The sequence below is a fragment of the Argiope bruennichi genome, chromosome 8 (genome assembly GCF_947563725.1).
Source record: "Argiope bruennichi chromosome 8, qqArgBrue1.1, whole genome shotgun sequence".
In the NCBI taxonomy this organism is placed as follows: Eukaryota; Metazoa; Arthropoda; class Arachnida; order Araneae; family Araneidae; genus Argiope; species Argiope bruennichi.
Window position 1 is genome coordinate 16,908,575 of NC_079158.1, and position 19,105 is coordinate 16,927,679.

At 27.0% G+C, this 19,105-nt stretch overlaps 1 protein-coding gene across 2 annotated transcripts in view; it reads right to left on the reverse strand.

Annotated features, from left to right (window-relative positions):
* The window catches only part of LOC129980543 (thyroid adenoma-associated protein homolog), a 63,097-nt gene that overhangs the window by 16,013 nt on the left and 27,979 nt on the right, over positions 1-19,105 (reverse strand). For both annotated transcript variants that reach the window (XM_056090889.1, XM_056090890.1), the window contains exons 21-28: positions 18,735-19,099; positions 14,897-15,042; positions 14,436-14,701; positions 12,807-12,916; positions 12,321-12,453; positions 9,387-9,500; positions 8,396-8,518; positions 4,617-4,810 (exon numbers count right to left, since the gene is read on the reverse strand). In XM_056090889.1, coding sequence (XP_055946864.1) covers positions 4,617-4,810; positions 8,396-8,518; positions 9,387-9,500; positions 12,321-12,453; positions 12,807-12,916; positions 14,436-14,701; positions 14,897-15,042; positions 18,735-19,099 — 1,451 coding nt within the window. The remainder of the gene's footprint in view (positions 1-4,616; positions 4,811-8,395; positions 8,519-9,386; positions 9,501-12,320; positions 12,454-12,806; positions 12,917-14,435; positions 14,702-14,896; positions 15,043-18,734; positions 19,100-19,105) is intronic.

Genomic DNA, 19,105 nt, shown 5'->3' on the forward strand with positions numbered 1-19,105 from the left:
TAAATAGTAACATATTTAATATACTAATACACATATATATATATTCAATTCTTTATGGAAGTGCTTCTTTCTAGGGAATAATGATCTATTCTTTAACATTAATTTGTTGGTCTTTTAAATAATCACTTTTTGGATATCAATTGAATAACACTCTTCCCCAATGAGTAGCATTCCATAGTATTCTTTTTTATACTTTCTCCCCCTCCCCTTTTGTACTCTATTTTAGATCTTTTATGATTTTTTTGCAATAAGTATCAACATAATTTATTGTTAATTTCAGGATCTCAAGACTAGTACGCAATAAGAGAAATGACTTTCTGGAATAATAACTTATGCCATGTTATTAAATATTGTGATTAAGAAGTAGGAAACAGGGAATTAATTATTCCAATCCCACATCCAATGAAATAACCAAAGCCAAATTGCTGATGTTTCTACTAATGCCATTAAAAAGATTTGAAGAGAAGCAAGAGATAAACTTAATGCAAATATTGCTTCACATAAAAAAACATCCATTGATGAATCAGATTGTAACATTACCATACAAAATTTATGTTAAAGGGGGTGCAGCGATGGGAATTCTCTTTAATTAAATTACTTCCAGTTTGAAAGAAAAAAATGATTTAAAAATTTTTTTAAAAATTATAGGAAAAAATGAAATGGCAAATTTTAACAACATAAATTTACTTTTTATTAAGCCATAATTCTATATTTAAATCACTTACAGGAAAGAAAAAAAAAGTTTAAAAATTTGCTTTTCCCATCTTGACAATTTTGCAGGTTATTCACCATTACTACGCTTGCTAATTCCAGGAATAATCTAGGGTCATTTAACTATTAAATGTAAATATCTTAATGTTATTTTTTAATGTAAACTCTACCCCGTTTTTGGTGAAACTGACCCTCCTTAGAGCATGTGCAAAGGGTCTCCATATCTGAAAGTGGACAACAATTTTGATAATTTATCAAATTTTTCAAAAGCTAATTATGTGAAAATACACAACAAAAAAAGTAAATCAAATTCGTTACGACAATAAAAAGTAATTATATACAATATCTTGGCAAATATTGAAGGATGAGAATTTAAAAGAAAGAAAACTAATTTCTATATAAATCAATTCTGCTATAATGTAAAAATAATAATAAACACTATTACTTTAAACTAGTTGCTTTTGATGACCAATTAGTTCATTGGGATATTAGCTATATTTAATTTCAGTTAAAGCATTTTGGTATAATTTCATGTCCATGATTTTGTCAAATTGTTAGACATTAAAGGCATGTTACCTTAATTGCCTTACTTAAGTTCTATTTATTATGTACATGAATCTTTCTAATCGAAATTAGTTCCATCATAGTGCTATTAAAAATACAAATGTATGCTTCACCTACGATATATTGTAAGAATAAAAAATTACAACAATGGATTATACTGTTGATCTGAAATTCAAAGTGTCTTTATTGTTTCATGAAATGCTTAAACACGTGATTTTCTTCTGGTGTTGAAAGTTAAAGAGGAAGTATTCTGTTTAATACCTTAGTAGTTTACATCTAAGTACTTAGTATTTTTAAAGAAAAAAAAATGAATTGACAAAATTGTAAAATTAGAAATAGGCAAAGCAGATATTTACATTCTTAATAGCACCATAATGTTGTGAAATTGTCATCAAGTACATGATAAACAGAGCTTACACTAAGACAATTAAATTAATACAACTTTAATATCTGACAGTATCATAAAACTGAAGTTATAAAAAATGATTTATCTGAAATCAACAATAACCAATATTCCCAGTGAACCAGCTGGTCACCTGCAATGACTAGAATTAAGTAGAATTCTGTTTCTGTAGCTTTCAAGAATGGTAGAAAATTACATTATTAAATATTTGATGAAATAATAAAAATGCTTGAATTTCAGGATAACAATGTAATCCATTGTTGGAAATTAGGAAAAATAAATAAATATAACTGATAAAAATCAGAAAAAATTCCTTACTATTAAATAGGTAACATTGAAAAGATAATTGTGTGAATTTTGAGATAACATAAAATTCCTTTTTAGGCAATAATAATTTAAGAAGTTACTGTGAAAAATGCCAAAATTCAGCTTAAAATATTTAATTAATAAAAATTTCAAAATAAATACATGCTTTGAGATGTACAGTTTCACCCTCTAAGGCATATATTTGTTATATTTGCTAACTGTAGAGCAAACAATGTAGCCTGAAAAGTTCTGATATACATATATATTGTAATTTCTATTGCATTCATATAAAGTAGGTACAGAAGGCGAAATTTACATGTGCCAAATTAGGTAGTTATAGGTCAAACAGTTTGGTCCATAGAGTGGTAATACACATGCATGCAGACATACATTAATCTTTATTACTAGTAGAGATACAATAGTGTAACCAGAGAATAGCAAAATCACTAAAGTGCCAAAGACCCAAAGTCAATATATTACAATTTTATATGCATAAATTGAATACATTTTGCCCAAAAGTTGGGCTTGCAAGAATCAAAATTTACAAAAAATAAATAAGTACATTTTGCATAATAATAATACAGATGAATGTGTGTGTTGGCATTCTGCAAGCTAAACTATTTGAACTATAATTACAAAGTTTTGCTCATGTATACTTTGGAAGATGGAAATGTGCAACTTCAAAGGGTGTTTTATTATTATTTTAATTACTTAAAATTAAGCTGAATTCTGAAGTTTGATAACTTCTGCAAATATAATTGCACAAAAAATGAATTTTACACCATTTAAAATATAAAGATATCCATGTAATAGTCAGGAGAATTTTTGCAATTTATTTAATTTAATCTAATTTTTTGTCTGATTTCCAACAATTGATTATATTATTACCCTGGAATTCAAATTGTTTCCAATGTTTCATCAAATACTTAATTAACAGAATTTTCTTCCATTGTTGAAAGCTAAAGAAAAAGGATTCTGTTTAATATCTGTGTAGTTTGGCAAAACGAAAATCAAAAAGTGAAATTACAATATTGTGAAATTTAAAGAAAAATAGATGGATTGCATATTTACACTAGATATAACGTTATAACTAAATGATTTATTTGAAATCAAATGTAATCAATATAGGGAAACAGCTCAATAGCTCAATCAAATGTAATCAATAGGGAAACAGCTGGTCGCCTAAGGCGATTAATCTCTACTAAAAATAAAGATGAATGTGTAAGTTGTAATGTCACTCTATATCGCAGGCCATTTAAGTTAGAGTAACCAAAGGTTTTACATATATACTTTGGAGAGTAAAAATTTGCATCTTAAAGATATTTTTTTGAAATTTTTATCCATTAAAGAATGCTATGTCATGTCTATTTAAACTCTGCTGCTCTTTCCTATAATATAATTGCATAACCACAAAAGGCTACTCCGTCCTACTCGAAGGCATTCAGATATCTGAATGACTGGAACACTGCAACAGCATTGGAAACTATGGTTTAGTCCTATGTCATAAATAATGTTTGTATTATAATCTGCAATAAATTTTTGTTTTTGTTTTTGGAAGTTACAGAAGAAAAATGCTACAGCAGTATCATGTACAAAATGTTTAAATGGTCAGTGCATTGACAGGGCTTTCATTTGTATTCAAGTGATTCATGTAAAAAGATTTCCGATGTGATTATAGCCGCAAGGTAGTAATTAACAGACTTTGAACGTGACAAGGTACTTGGAACTGGGCGCATGAAACATTCCATTTTGGAAAACCTTAAGAGATTCAACATTCTGAGATCCACAGTGCTTAGAGTCTGTGCAGAATATCTAATTTCAAGCATAACCTCCCACCAAGGACAATGCAGTGGCCGACCGCCTGCACTTAATGACCGACAATAGCGACGTGTACGTAGAATTAACAATCTTAATGAACAAGCAACACTGCATGAAATAAGGTATGAATCAAAGTGGAACATATGACGAACATGTTCGCTAGAACAGTGTGGCAAAATTTGCCTTCAATGGGCTATGACAGCAGAAGACTGCCTCGAGGTGTCTTCTTACAGAAGGACATTGCCTTCAGCACTTCTCTTGGGTTCAAGACCTTATCAAATGCACCCTAAACGACTGGAAAGCCATGGCCTGGTCAAACAAGTTATGATTTCAGTTGGTAAGAGCAAATGGTAGGGTTCGAGTTTGGTGCTGACAACATGAAGCGATGACCCTATGTTGACAATAAGGTGTTGTGCAAGCTAATGATGGCTCCAGAAAGGAGTTTTGGTATGGAATGGATTGGGTCCTCTGGTCCACCTGAAACGATCAGTCACTGGAAATCTTTATATTTAGTTACTTCAAGACTACTTGCAGCCATTCATGGACTTCATGTACCCCAACAATGATGGACTTTTTATGGATAACAATAGAATTTCACTTAAGAAAATTCTGAACTTTACTGCAAGACATTTAATACAATCTAAGAATAATTTATGTTTATCTCATTAAATATTCTTTAATTTCTACAAGCAAAGCATTTAAATCATTTAAAATTTTTCAAATAGTCAAAGATTTAAAGTTTGCAATGTAGGAAATTTTAAATTTGCAGATTCACAAAAAACTTAAATTCATAAATTATATTTGCAAAACATACCTTTCTCGATTCTGATTCATAATTTCAGTACACTGTTTCAATTCATCATACAAGAAGGCATACATCTCTTTGTAATATGAAAAGAAAGTCCGACTAGTAAGCCTATTCTTTTTCCCTATTTCATCTTGTGGACCACTCACACCAAAGATTCTAGTCATGAGAGCACTGAATAAAAGATGTGACGAATTTCGAACCTAAGGAAGCAATGATATCAATTGGAAAAAAAATCTTGTCAAAAGAGTTCCAATTTCAATATATAGATTCTAAATAATTTTATAAAAGACCATTGAAAACAATGCATTCTGATTTAAACAGGGAAAAATCTTATTAAAATAGAACACATTTATTCAAAAATAGTAATTTGATAGTTTATTATGTGAGAAGCAAACAACCAGCATCCATTCTCTCTCTCTCTCTCTTTTTTTCTTTCTTTTTCGCTTTGTTTTCATCAGCTTCATTTCTTTCTTGTTTACAAAAAAATCCTCAATAATACTTCAACACGTCTCTATATTGTCTTTAAATCTGTATACTTCATTAGTATCTTTATTGTAGCCTTCTAGTTGCTGAAAATTACTAGCTTCATTTAGTTTTACTCACTAACATGATGAATAAATTTAAACTAGATCAGATGCTATCTTATAATAGCTGCTACACTGAGAATTGATCAGACAGTTCCCATTTTTGTCAAAGGGCAATAAGTTTGTTCACAGTCAATTTTATAATACGGGATTAGCTACTATTGTATTAATCAATAAAACCACTGTCACATTTTGTTTTGTAGACTTATTTGCATGATATAGCTTTAGAATTCTTTAATAATTCTTCTAAGTTCTATATCTCAATTTCAGCTGATGAAGACATCCAGACAATGGACATAAGCAAGTCCATTGCATAATTCCTTTGCTTGTATTCAATATGGAATTATGTTCCACATACATGTATACCACATAAAAGCAGATAAATGATGCAATAGAAGAAATATGAATTTACATGTACTAGTAAAATTTCAGAAACAGCATCAGCTTTTTTTTTATTTATGATTATTATTTACCATCAAAAATCTACTTTGGAGCAAGATATGACTTAATAAACCTCTCTTTGTTATGGCAATAATTGCAATTACCTTGCTTTTTGTTTGCACAGAATGTTTGGATATATGATTATTATCTTTTAATACTTTATTGAAAGAACTTCCTGTTCTTTTGTAGTTTTACTGACGAATTTTAAATTCTTTTTCATAAGAACACAATTGAATAGTTAATTCATCAATTGTTATTTTATCTTCACCACTCAATAACTAAGTAGACTTAAATGATATATATATTCATCTTGAAGTATATCAATGCTCTTCCTATTTAGTAATACCTAAGATAATGTGACTTTGTTATAGTTCTGTAATTCTGAATTGATTTCATTCCATCTAGACAGGAGAAGCTGCATACATATACAATACAGCTGGTAGTCTGAAGATATTTGTATGCTTATGCACTTCCATAGAAATTTCTTTAGTTGTTTCAAAACATATTAACTTTAGAAGGGTTTCTCCTATCATTGAATTAGTTAATAAAATCATAACATAGGTATTGACTTTCTGAAAATTCTAGAGATCTTCAGATCCTCTTGATGATGATTTATGGTTTACTAAAGTTTTCTGACCCACTTCTAGAGCATTGTAATTTAAAATAAATTGATGATTACATTTCTACACTTAATTGCTTTTACTTATTACTGACTTTATTTGAACTTTTGCTATATCTATATTTCTGGAGCAATTCTTCTATAGATAATACCTAGAATAAGCTTAATTGAGCTCAAATGGAGAGAGGTTTAATGCTTTCTAAGCATGAAATCAGTCATCAATTTGATATGGAAAGCAAGGGAAAAGTATATTTTTCTCATAACTTAATGAAACTTGTAGCTTAATTTTGTATGAAGAGAAAAGTTTTGATTTACATATCAAATTGATGACTGATTGATGACATATGACATTGATGACATATCAAATTGATGATTACATTTCTACACTTAATTGCTTTTACTTATTACTGACTTTATTTGAACTTTTGCTATATCTATATTTCTGGAGCAATTCTTCTATAGATAATACCTAGAATAAGCTTAATTGAGCTCAAATGGAGAGAGGTTTAATGCTTTCTAAGCATGAAATCAGTCATCAATTTGATATGGAAAGCAAGGGAAAAGTATATTTTTCTCATAACTTAATGAAACTTGTAGCTTAATTTTGTATAAAGAGAAAAGTTTTGATTTACATATCAAATTGATGACTGATTGATGACATATGACATTGATGACATATCAAATTGATGATTACATTTCTACACTTAATTGCTTTTACTTATTACTGACTTTATTTGAACTTTTGCTATATCTATATTTCTGGAGCAATTCTTCTATAGATAATACCTAGAATAAGCTTAATTGAGCTCAAATGGAGAGAGGTTTAATGCTTTCTAAGCATGAAATCAGTCATCAATTTGATATGGAAAGCAAGGGAAAAGTATATTTTTCTCATAACTTAATGAAACTTGTAGCTTAATTTTGTATGAAGAGAAAAGTTTTGATTTACATATAAAATAAAAATTAAATAATTCACAAACACTGTACGACTTTCATGCTTGGCATGTGTGTGGGGGGAGGGGGGGGGTGACTTTACAGCATTAGTGTAGAAACAAATTTAAACAAGTATATATAAAAACTATTTTCTTTTAAAGTAATCATTTTCTGAATTGTTTTTGAAGATTATTTCAACTAAAAAAAATAAAAAATTATCTTTTAAGTTAAAAATTTAAAAAAAAAAAGCAATAGCACAGCAATTAGTTATATCATTGTTTTTTGGCTTTTGTTTTAATAATACAAAGTTTATATATTAATGCATTCTAGTGACTAAAGAACAAAAATTTCCTGTTTATTGCAATTAGTTATTCAATACCAAAATACTACCAAAGATGATGCATTTGTCCATTGACTATGCTCACCAGTTATTAAGTCTAAAGTTCAACAAAACAAAATTTTGCCAATGGCATGTGGTTAATGCACAAATACTAATAATGCTTAATTTTTTTTCAATGTTTATTATATATTCAATGTTGCTTTAATTAAAGAGTTAGACTATCTTTACTGAGTATCACCTACTAATTCCTGACCAAAGATGATATTTAAACACATTTATTATATATATAGCACTTATTTAATTATATATATCGACACTTAAAACTGTAGCACTGTAGACCTTGGCCCACATAGACTATCATGCTACTGAGTTTAGATTTTAACACTTAAAAATGAACAAATATTAGTGAGAAAGAGTCGAATTGAATCCATATTACCATTACAAGGTTAAATTAGAATTTTTCTAATACAGAGCAATAAAAATATATAGGTTAAAGCCTATTTTTCAATAAATAATAATAACACTCATAGCAGAAATATTTTTTAAAAAGGGGAGAGAGCTTAGAATTAATTAAAAAATTGTATTTGACTTTGATTCCTAAGCTCCATAAATGTCTAATTAATTTAATTAAGATTAAATAAAGGTAATTCAGTTTTTAATGAATTTAAGAGAATTATTAAATATTTAAAATAATTAAGTCACAGCATTTTATATGAATTATCTGCTAATGAAAAGAGCATTATAAATGGGAGGGGGGCACTGGTATAGCTGCATAGATGGTTCAAAACATTTTATCAGAAAAATAACATAATTTAAAATAAAAACACAGAAAAATATTACAAACAAATACTGAATACATGATACTTACTATCCAATAATGAGACTTGAATCCAGTGATTGAAATCATTAAAGCTTCAGACACAAAAGGTATAAGAAAATCACTTAAGCATGAATCCCGAAATAAAGCTCGTAAGATGTTGAGAGCATGAACCTGTAAATATAAATGAATTATAAATTTAAAAAAAAAAAATGGGTAAATACTTTAAATAATCACAGAAATAGAGGAAGGTGGGGCACAATTAATTCGCAAAGTATACTACAATTTGAAAGAAATTTTTTTAATCAAAGTAATTTTTTTACATTTTTTTAAACTTACAAAAGCTGAAGAATATGAAAGATGGCACTTTCAAGATTTCTGTAAGTCCACTATTATTTGTATAAATTAAATTATGAACCAAGTTTAAGGTGCTATGACATGGAATAAAATATAGATAACTTTAAAGAATACAACTTTGTGAAGAATATCAAATATAGCAATCAAGTGTCATATGCTGTGTTATCCAAAAATAAAATATAGGAAGTTTGAAATAACACAATTTCTTAAACATTATTACTATATGCATTACACTGAAAATAATAGCAAATTATATTGTTTGTAATTTATTATTATTAACTTTTTACAGTAAATAAACACAAATTAATGCCTTAAATAAATATTTGTACCTTTTACCACTTCATGACTTTTTTTTTCCCACTATTTTAGCAACTAAATCTTTTTAAACAAAAATTATGGATGTAGGGGAAAAATTATTGATAAAATTTATTTTGAAACTATATTTAGAAATTAATTATTTAAAAATAAATTTACATCAAGTCCAAATATCTAATAATTGTTTTTTTTATTCACTAATTATTAAATTATTTAAAATAAATGAAAAAGACAAAATTTATATAGAAGAGCATCACTGCAAAATATATGGTTATAAGCTACATTACTATTAAAGGTGTAATGTATGAGTCATTACTGTGTAGTGCAAAGAGAGAAGAGGAAAAAATGACAATAAAAGTAAAATTTTTACCATTTCATCTATATTTCCATCATCTTTCTGACTCGATGCCATTTTAAGAAATGAAGATATAGTATTTTTGAAAAATGTTGAACTTGATATACTAGGTTCAGAAGCCAAAATTGCCTAGAATAGAAAAATGGCAGTAAAAAATATGATCTAAAATTAAGACTTGATATATTCATTATCTTACAGAAGATGATGTAAATACCTTTGTCTCTAATAACACATAAAAAAATTGCATCTAATTATTTAAAATTCTGTCAAATTACTGCATTATTTTTTTAAAAAATTATAAGATAGAAAAACATGTTATAAACTGCTATGAAGAATGTCAAATGACAAAGTATTGAAGCAGTGCATAATAGTCAAAATAACAAGACTAAGCAATGTTAAATACAATCAAATAATTAATTATACATTTTGCAGAGAAAGAAACTCAAACAATTAGTACATAAGATAAACATATCAATGGTTTATTCATAGGATAGAGTAGAATATTAAGAATAACAACCATTTGTTTCGCTTTTTATAAAATATAATAAGCAAATAAGGCCAGTCAAGGTAGTTGGGAAAGAATTTTGCAGATTTCCTCATTTTCATTGATTTAAACTGATTATACAACAAGGAAAACAGGTCTATAATTTATTCATTATCTCTCATTCTTGATTATTCCAAAATACAACTGTTATTCTGTAACTACTGCTATTCTAAAATACTATATAAAATACATTTTTTAGAAAAGAATATATTCTATTTCAAGAAATATTGCATATAAAATGTCTTATATATTCAATTCTGTCAATCTGGAGTAATTGATATTTATTCTATCTCCAATTTTGTCAAAAAAATTAACACTTACAAAAACAGAAAATATTGAATATTTTGACACACAACAATGCAATATCTAAGATCTAAAAGTGTTTTTTTTTTAAATGTATAATCCAATAGAAGAAAGCAGAGCTACCACTTAAAACACAACATTCAATCTCCTATTCAACTCATTTTGCTACAACATTTACAATATATGAAAAAATATTTTAACTACAAAAAAAATCATCTATGCATTTGATTCTGATGATAAAACTTTCATTTAATTATTGAAACCTGGAAATTATCATTAATCACAGAAATAAATTTTGAGTCAGTTGAAGATCTTCAAACCTCTCTAGTTGATACCCATCAGCTCCATCAATCCTGCAGATGTATGAATAAGATATATTCATTCAGATATCTTCAACAGAATTGATAGAAATGCACATATGTTTTAAAAAGTTAATTGAGATAGACTCGCTTCTTTTCACCCATCTCTGGTTGAAAAGGATCAAAATCATCATCAGATATCTCCACCAATATCATGTTTTATACTTCCTAGATATCAGTTTCCTTATTTCTTTCATAATAATATGATAAATGAGTTTAAAAAAAAGGATGTGATATTTCTATGTTTTCATCAATAATGATTTGAAGACATAAAATGCTTCAAATCTTTATTGATAACCAACTTTCATAGGTGAAAACTAATACACCTGGTAGATTCTTAAAAGCTGCTAATCTTGGAATTTAAGACACACACACACAAAAAAAAACATTATTAACAGGACAGAGTACTATTCTGCACTTCCTATCATATAAGTAATTGTTTCAAATGAATGAAAAATACAGATTTTTAACACATTAAATGCCTGCTTCTAATTAATCTACTATGAAAACCTTCAGGAATAATAGATAACACTAATTTGTTTTTCAGCAGAAAAATCCTATTGAAAATTGAATTTTACTTGTAACTTTCATATCCTATGAATTAAAAAAAATTATAACTTAGCATTTTACTTTATACATACCTGACATAGAAACTTAAAAAAATTTAATTTTTTCTGAATGCAGTATTAACTAAAGCAAACAAACAAAGGGGAAAATAAAAGCAAAAAGACCTTTTTATTTTCTTGTAAAGTATCTTACACAAAGCACGTTTCCGAGTTCATTCAGACCTCACTAGTGCATACTGTAATCATTATACTCAATAATCCTTCCAAATCCTACTAAACATACACTATTTTTCTCTGTATTGGCAAAGATAAATCATAACAATTTTTTTTTAATGCTTCACTCTATTTCGTAAACAAACATATTGAAATATTCAAATATGGTATATTTTAAAATTTATTCACTTTCTTCTATGAATCTATCTTAATTATATAAAAATATAAACAACAAAATTTTAAAACTTTGTAAATGTTCGACTACATTTTGCTTACCCAAAAGCATATATAGAAAACAAGCTGAGAGCATTTGAGAATAATTCATAGACAACAACAGCCAGTTATCATCAGCTATGGAATAATTCCATGGCTGATGATATATGAAATAACCAGCAGCATATTCTGTGGTTGATGGGTGTCATTTCATAAGGACTATTCTGCTTATGTATTAAAAGAGATTATGATATTGCTATTAAAAATTGATGCCATGCATTGTTTTGTGAGAAATTCTCTATCGCTCTTCACAATAAGGATCATTTTGAATAACAATATATTAAATGGAATTAAGTTACAAATACATGACTTTAATTCTCTGAGCAACAATTTTTTAAAAATCTATGATAAATTAATTATTAAAGAAAATAAAGAATATATATATATATATTTCTTTTTGTTTTGAATCAAACATCTGAAAACTAAACAATATTTTATCTCCAATGAATAATGCATGCATATGCATAAACATGCATAATTGATTTTTGAAATGAACATACAAATTAGAAAGGAGAGGAGAGAAAACAGTTTTAACTTTTTTTTACTAGATTAAATTTTAAAATAGATTATATTGAAATTAAAGCTATTTTCCATTAAATCAAGGTGATAATATAGAAATAATTGTTTAATTTTTGTAGAATATGAAGTAAAGTTAATAAAATTTTTTTACAACACTATAAAGATTACTTACCTGCGTAATGAAAGGCAAACCTGCACTTCTCCTGGTATAACAGAAATTCTTATCCTCTTTTAAGCCCTTAATAGCTAAGCAAAGATCATTTAGCCAGTTCTGAGGTAATTCTTGTAGTTCTACTACAGACGATCTAATAAATAGAAAGATGCATGTTTAAATAAAATCAATATTAAATTCACAATTTTATGACAAAATTCTATCTGTTATATATATTTTTGGGAGATGTTTTCCAAATTTATATAAAATGTTTCAAATATTACAAAATGTTATAAGAACTTTTAAATGTAATCATTGAATATTTGCATATTAAGCATTTCTTGTACATTTGAACTCATTTACATCATAGAAATTGATTATAATACAAAAAGGGAGGGGGAGAAAGAAAATAAAGGAATACAAAGTTAGACAAAAAAAAAAGTTACATATTTTAAAAATAAAGATGATTGATAAATATAATCAGATAATTACCAAAAATACTCTTACCTCCATAGCATTCTACAGAGCTTACTAAATCCAATATAAGCTTGTTCAAAAGCACCCTTATGTTTAACAGATGCCATTTGATGCATGAAATAATCACCAACAACTTTAATCTACACAATAAAAATTCAGTATTAATGAAAGAATAGCACAACAATTTGAGGGAGAAACAATTTCCATAAATATTCAAATTAATTAGACAAATATTAACATTTATTTTATTTATGTATATATTGTTTAATAATTGATGAAGAGTTTCATGGAGGCAGTTTTAGGTATCACAGGAAATTTCTTGCAAAAATGCTTCCAAACAGAAACATCTATGCTTCATATTTGAAATTCAATTATACCTTTTCCAAAACTACAATTTTCCTTCCAAAGCCATCAATTTTATAAATTATTTTGTTATGCTTAAAATCTATAAGATTTCCATAGTTAAATTAATAATCCATTTTGAAGTTACATGACAGCTATTTTATGATGGGCCTCATAATTTTAAAGCAAGTTCAGATGAAGCCTGAAAGCCACCCATCTCCAAACTTCCATAGCACATTAATAAGAAGACATTTAATCATAAAAGAGTTTAAACTTCCTCAAGTAAATCAGAATTGATCTATAAAATCATAAATCATCATACAATAAAACCTGCATGCTACATAAAATCTGGAACTCTATGACCAAATCCGAAATTGTGTTGATCTAGGAGTTGAAAAGTATAATAGCCAACAAATATATGACTCAAAAACTGTAAAACAATACATAAAAAAGCATTAAAGGAGATAAATATTTTCTGCTCAATGTCTCTTTATTTTCCAAAAAAGATATGAAATATAAAATATTATCAGATTAATATTTTGAAAATTGTCAGCTTCATGAAAGATAAACTAATTATATTAAATACATCAAATAATTTTGGATTTATACAAAATCCCCAAAAGAAAAGAGCGATAAATCAATTTATATATCTTTATCAATAAAATAATATGGATCCCTGCTAGATGCTGAAAATATCTCTTAATTCAACCTGATTTATAAAAGACTATAATATAAAAAAAGATTAATGAATGAAAGAAACATTTAAGTTTATGATAAAAAAACTAATAATAAATTTATAAAATCCATCACATTGAAATATATATGTCAAAAGAATTTTGAAAAGGATATTTATTATAAATTAAAAAGATATATATAAAATGGGTCAGGTCCTAATGGATTGTAAAATGGGGAAGCAGTTTTTAATAAATCTGAAAATGAAATACAAAAAAAAAATTACAATATAAAAATTAAATTTCATATGCTTCATATTTTTTATCATATATAAATTTCATAAAATATATTCAAACAATTTTAAATCTATTAAATTTCAAAGAACTGGTTATTTATATGATTTTATATAGCTTAATTTTCCTATTATATGTCTTTTATATTTATGACATATATTTTGCTCTTGTAAAGGAATATTACTATTTATCAAACATTTTCTTAGCATTGTGAAACTTCAGAACACATTCCAGGTTTAGATAAAATTCATATTATTGAACAATACATATCATATAATTCAAGATGTTATACGATAATTTGAACTTAGAATGTCTCTTTTGAAAAGTGATATTGGAAATGAAATTAACTCACCTGAGCAACATATAAAATTCCAGATTCAATGTTATCATCATTACTGACAGGAATTCGATCAGAAATTTCTCCAAACAGCAAGGAAACTTCTTTATGGGTCCTCCAACAGCATAAAAGTAATATCTGTGCTGAAACAGCATGTGATTTAACTTTATCCAAAACAACCTGATCAAATTCTGGAACACAGGCTTCCGATTCTATAACAGCAGTCTGAAAACGTTTTCCAATACTTCGTCGAATAGTAGCTTGAAGTTTTAAAATACTATCTACAAAGTAAAAGATATTTAAAAGTAATGCAATATAAACTTGGATAAGAATTCAAATTACAAATAATATGAAAGAGTTATGAAAATCCACAATAAAAACTCAGATTATGAAAAGAATTTTTTTATGATCCAAAAAACTTCACTCAGTTATATGGCTTAAAAATATTTTTAATTTTAATAAAATTATTTGTTTACCTGAATCAGGATCCATTGGTAAGTGCCCTTCAGGTGACGCATTAGACACCACAGGTTCTACAACCTTTGCTACTTGAATGCTCAATGATATTAGTTCTCGAATTAAATTAGACCATTCACGAAGAGACACATTATCACCTAACATTCTAAAAATTAAATGAATGCAATTAACAAAGAACTTTAACCTGAAGCATTGAAAATGTGGAAAATAATAAACTATGCTTAAGAGCAAGAGCATTAAACTCAAAAGTTAATGTGCCCAAAGATCCCAAATCCAAACTTAAGCCTATCATACACAAGAAACATATATTTAGCCCGAAGTATATCACATGAAAAAGATGAAGAATAAATATAAACTTCATGTTTCCTTGTTGAGTCTAGGGATTTTTCTTTGATTACCAACTTTTTAACTTAGGGTGAAATATTCTAAATTGAGAAAAACATAAAATAATAGATATATAATTTGTGTAATGTGAGCTAAAGCGTTTTATTTAGAAATTGCTCTCAAAATTGTCATAAGAAAAATGACTGACATTTTTTAATGAGTATTTCTTCTTCTTTTTTTAATAGTAAATCCTTTTTCATTATAATCATAAATTTTCATTATAGATACACCATTTTCAAACAATTTTGCCTTAAATTAGGAATGAAATGGATGGAATTACTCAAGTATAAATATAATTAATACATAAGGGTTGCCCAAATGAAAATTGGTCAAGTTGAAAAAAGAGAATATCTTGACTCGAAATTAAAAGAAATCGCCATGAGGCGTAGTAACTTAGGTCCCAACATTTAGGAAGCAGGTCGATGCCTTTCTGTAGAAAGATAGTTGTTGATTCTTGAAGAAGTCCTTCACTTAGTTGTCCGAATGGAAACTTATCCTCTGTAATACTATCTTTAAGTGGCCCAAATATGTGGATGCTAAAGGATGACAAATCCGGACTGTACAGCGGGTGTCTCAGTTTTTAAGGTTGTTTGGATTTCACGGGAGAGTGTGGAGAGGAATTGTCATGGAGATGGATTACTTGTTGTGTGAGAAGGATTGGCCATTTGTTTTTAATTGTTTTCTGTAGTTTCACCAGAGTATTACAGTACTGTGTTGAAACTGATAGTGCTCCCTTGGGGCAGGAAATAAATCATGAGTTGTCCATGGCAATCAAAGAATCAGAAGTCATACTACTGCACATTGTTGCATCTGGATGCATTTATGTATAGCACAACTTTACTCTCAATCAATTTACTCTACCAAAAACAGCTTTCACTGTTGAACACCATATGCATACCTCTTACGGCCCTTTAAATCTCTGTTCGGTGGCACTACTATAGCTGCAGTCATTCTGATGCAGTTGCATCAGAATGACTGCAGCATTGATCAGAATTGCATCAGAATGACTGCACTTTCCATTTGGGCAACCTTAACATATCTTCTGTGCTTAAAATAAATAGACTATATAACATTTGTGAAAATACATTACATATACAATATGTTTTGTGATACATAATAAATTATATTATATACATAATACATTATGTATAATGTATTATACAAAATCATTAAACAAAAATACAATACCATACTGCATTAACAAGCATCTTACTATATAGTTTTGCTTATTAATAAATATCGATAATTATAATTTTTTAAATCAAACAGATTTTAAAAACCTTATTCAATGTTTTATTATTTAATGCTTAGTTTAAATATTAATTAAAGATACAGGCAAACTGTAGGTTAAGTTTTAGTATTATTACTCAAAATCAATATTCTGCTCACTGCTCAGTAACTGGTAACATCTTATATATATGATGAAGACATATCTCACAATTTATAGAGAACTGTATGATAGAGAGAATTCAGCTACGTTTTTAACAACTATTTATTCATGTAGTAAAAGAATTATTAGTTCTTAGAAGAATAAACCTTTAGTATATAATAAACTTAGTAAATAAGAATTATTATAAATTAAGTAGTAAGATGCATTCACTGACTTAAAACTAGATAACTGAAAGCAGTCCGATTTCTATTGATAACTTCAGCATGATACAAAATATTATAATCCTAAAGATTTTCCTCAATTACCTATAAAATGCTATCAGATGAAATTTATAATGTTTGCAAATAAGCAAAACATTAATAAAAAGATGAATAAATAGAACAGGTAGGTAGGACATAAAAAATACTGGTGCACAACTTAAATATAATGCAAAAGTAAATGAATTAAAATTCAAAGGAAATGGCAATAGTAAATGGAATGGAATTAACTACTGAAAAAGAAAGTTTTTATTAAAATTATTATATGTTCAATTAAATTATCTCACAATATTATTACTTTCATTAATATTCAAATCACATAACAGTGAATTTATATAGAAATTTATTCTGTAGAATTTAACAATTTTTTTTAAATTAAACAAATTACAATGGATTTTCTTTTTTTCTTTTTTATTTATAAGTTTCATAATTAAGTCCCTTTTTCATGAAAATAATAATAATACATTTCAGTCTAATTCTAATTAAAAGAATGATTTATTATTACAAATATTTTGATACTTTGAGAATCTTCAAAGCTTAAAAAAAAATCTGATATATTACACATTTGTGTTATTACTACTCAACTGTAAAAATTTAATACTTCAAATCAAATTAAAAGTAAAATTAATTAATTATTATTTTATCAACTTATATATATACTTAGAAGTGTCATAAATATAAAAAAAACTTAGAAGTAAAATATTTTTGACTTTTGGATATGAGATAAATGTAACATCTGTAAATAAAAGATAGTTCTTAATTCCTCTAGTACATTTGATGGTTAAGATTTGTCATAGACTTGTATTGGTCATTATGGATGAAATATCTAATTCATTATGGTGACGCAAAATCTACTATTACTTACAAAATCCAGTATTCTTTTATACTGTCCCACGTATCAATAAATTAAACCTGCTTAAAAAGCAAATTTTTTTTAAAAATAAATTGGTACCCAATGAGTAAAGGTTTAAAACTTAAAAGAATTTCAGTAAAGTATCTGAAGTTTGATAATGAACATATATGTTTTATTTAAATGGCAAATTTTACTTTAAATAAGAATGCTGTTTTTTTATTTTAGAAAATAGGATACACGTTAGTAGACAATGTATGCAGTAATTTAAATCAGCTTTTGCCTAGTTTAAATTCAGGTTTGTTTCACTCACTCATGGTAATTTTAGAAACGTTTCTTCATAAACAATCTTGTGCTAGTTACTCAATTGTAATAAATTAAGTAAATGCAATTAAAATTGCACATACTAACTGGCAAAATATCAAAAACTTATTGAACAACATTTAAAAAAAAACATTCCTTTAAAAAAAAGTAACTAAAACATAACATTTCCATGAAAATTACTTTTAAGTATGACTTTTGTACATAGAAATAAAGTATGACTTAAATAAGACTTTTTGAATGTTTTAAAACAGAGTAAGTGTAAATATATATCAGCAATAAAAAAAAAATTAAAAATTAATTTCATGTTAGTGATACTCTTATTCAGAAAATCCCTGAACTTCAGGAAAATCTTCCTCCATTTCTTCTAAATGGAATGTTAATTTAATACTTAATAGATCATTCATTTTATTTTTTACATATGATAAACTGTCCTGGGATTTAAACAATTTATGTGACTAGTTAAATACAGAATAAATATATAGGAAATTACTTAATACTAAGTAAGTGACAATGTATTGGGGAAAAAATCAAATAATAATTTCTTTAATTATTCTATTTTTGTGCATGCTATTAAAAACGCATAAATACAGAAACAATTTTTAACAAAGAAATTACATATATATATTACTTACTGAAAATCTATTTCGGAAATAATACTTCTAATGCAAGCAAGAATTCCATATAAAGGAGCAGAAGCTGCAGCATCACACAAGCTATCCTGGGCTATTTTTAGGTGCTTCAACAATTCACAAGTTAGAAGCAATAATCCAATGAAGGCTGATGAATTGGATACTCTAGAAAGTGAGTCTTTTTTAAAATGCAACAAAGATGGACCATTTTCCATAGATATTAGTAAGTGATTTAATAGAACAGTCTCAAAATTTTTAGATTTAACCATGAAGGCAAACATATATGCTGCAGTAACAGTATCAGGTGGTTTGGCACTAGATGCAAGTACCAAAGATGTTTCCAGAAGAGTTTTAAGATAATCTTCATCCTAAAA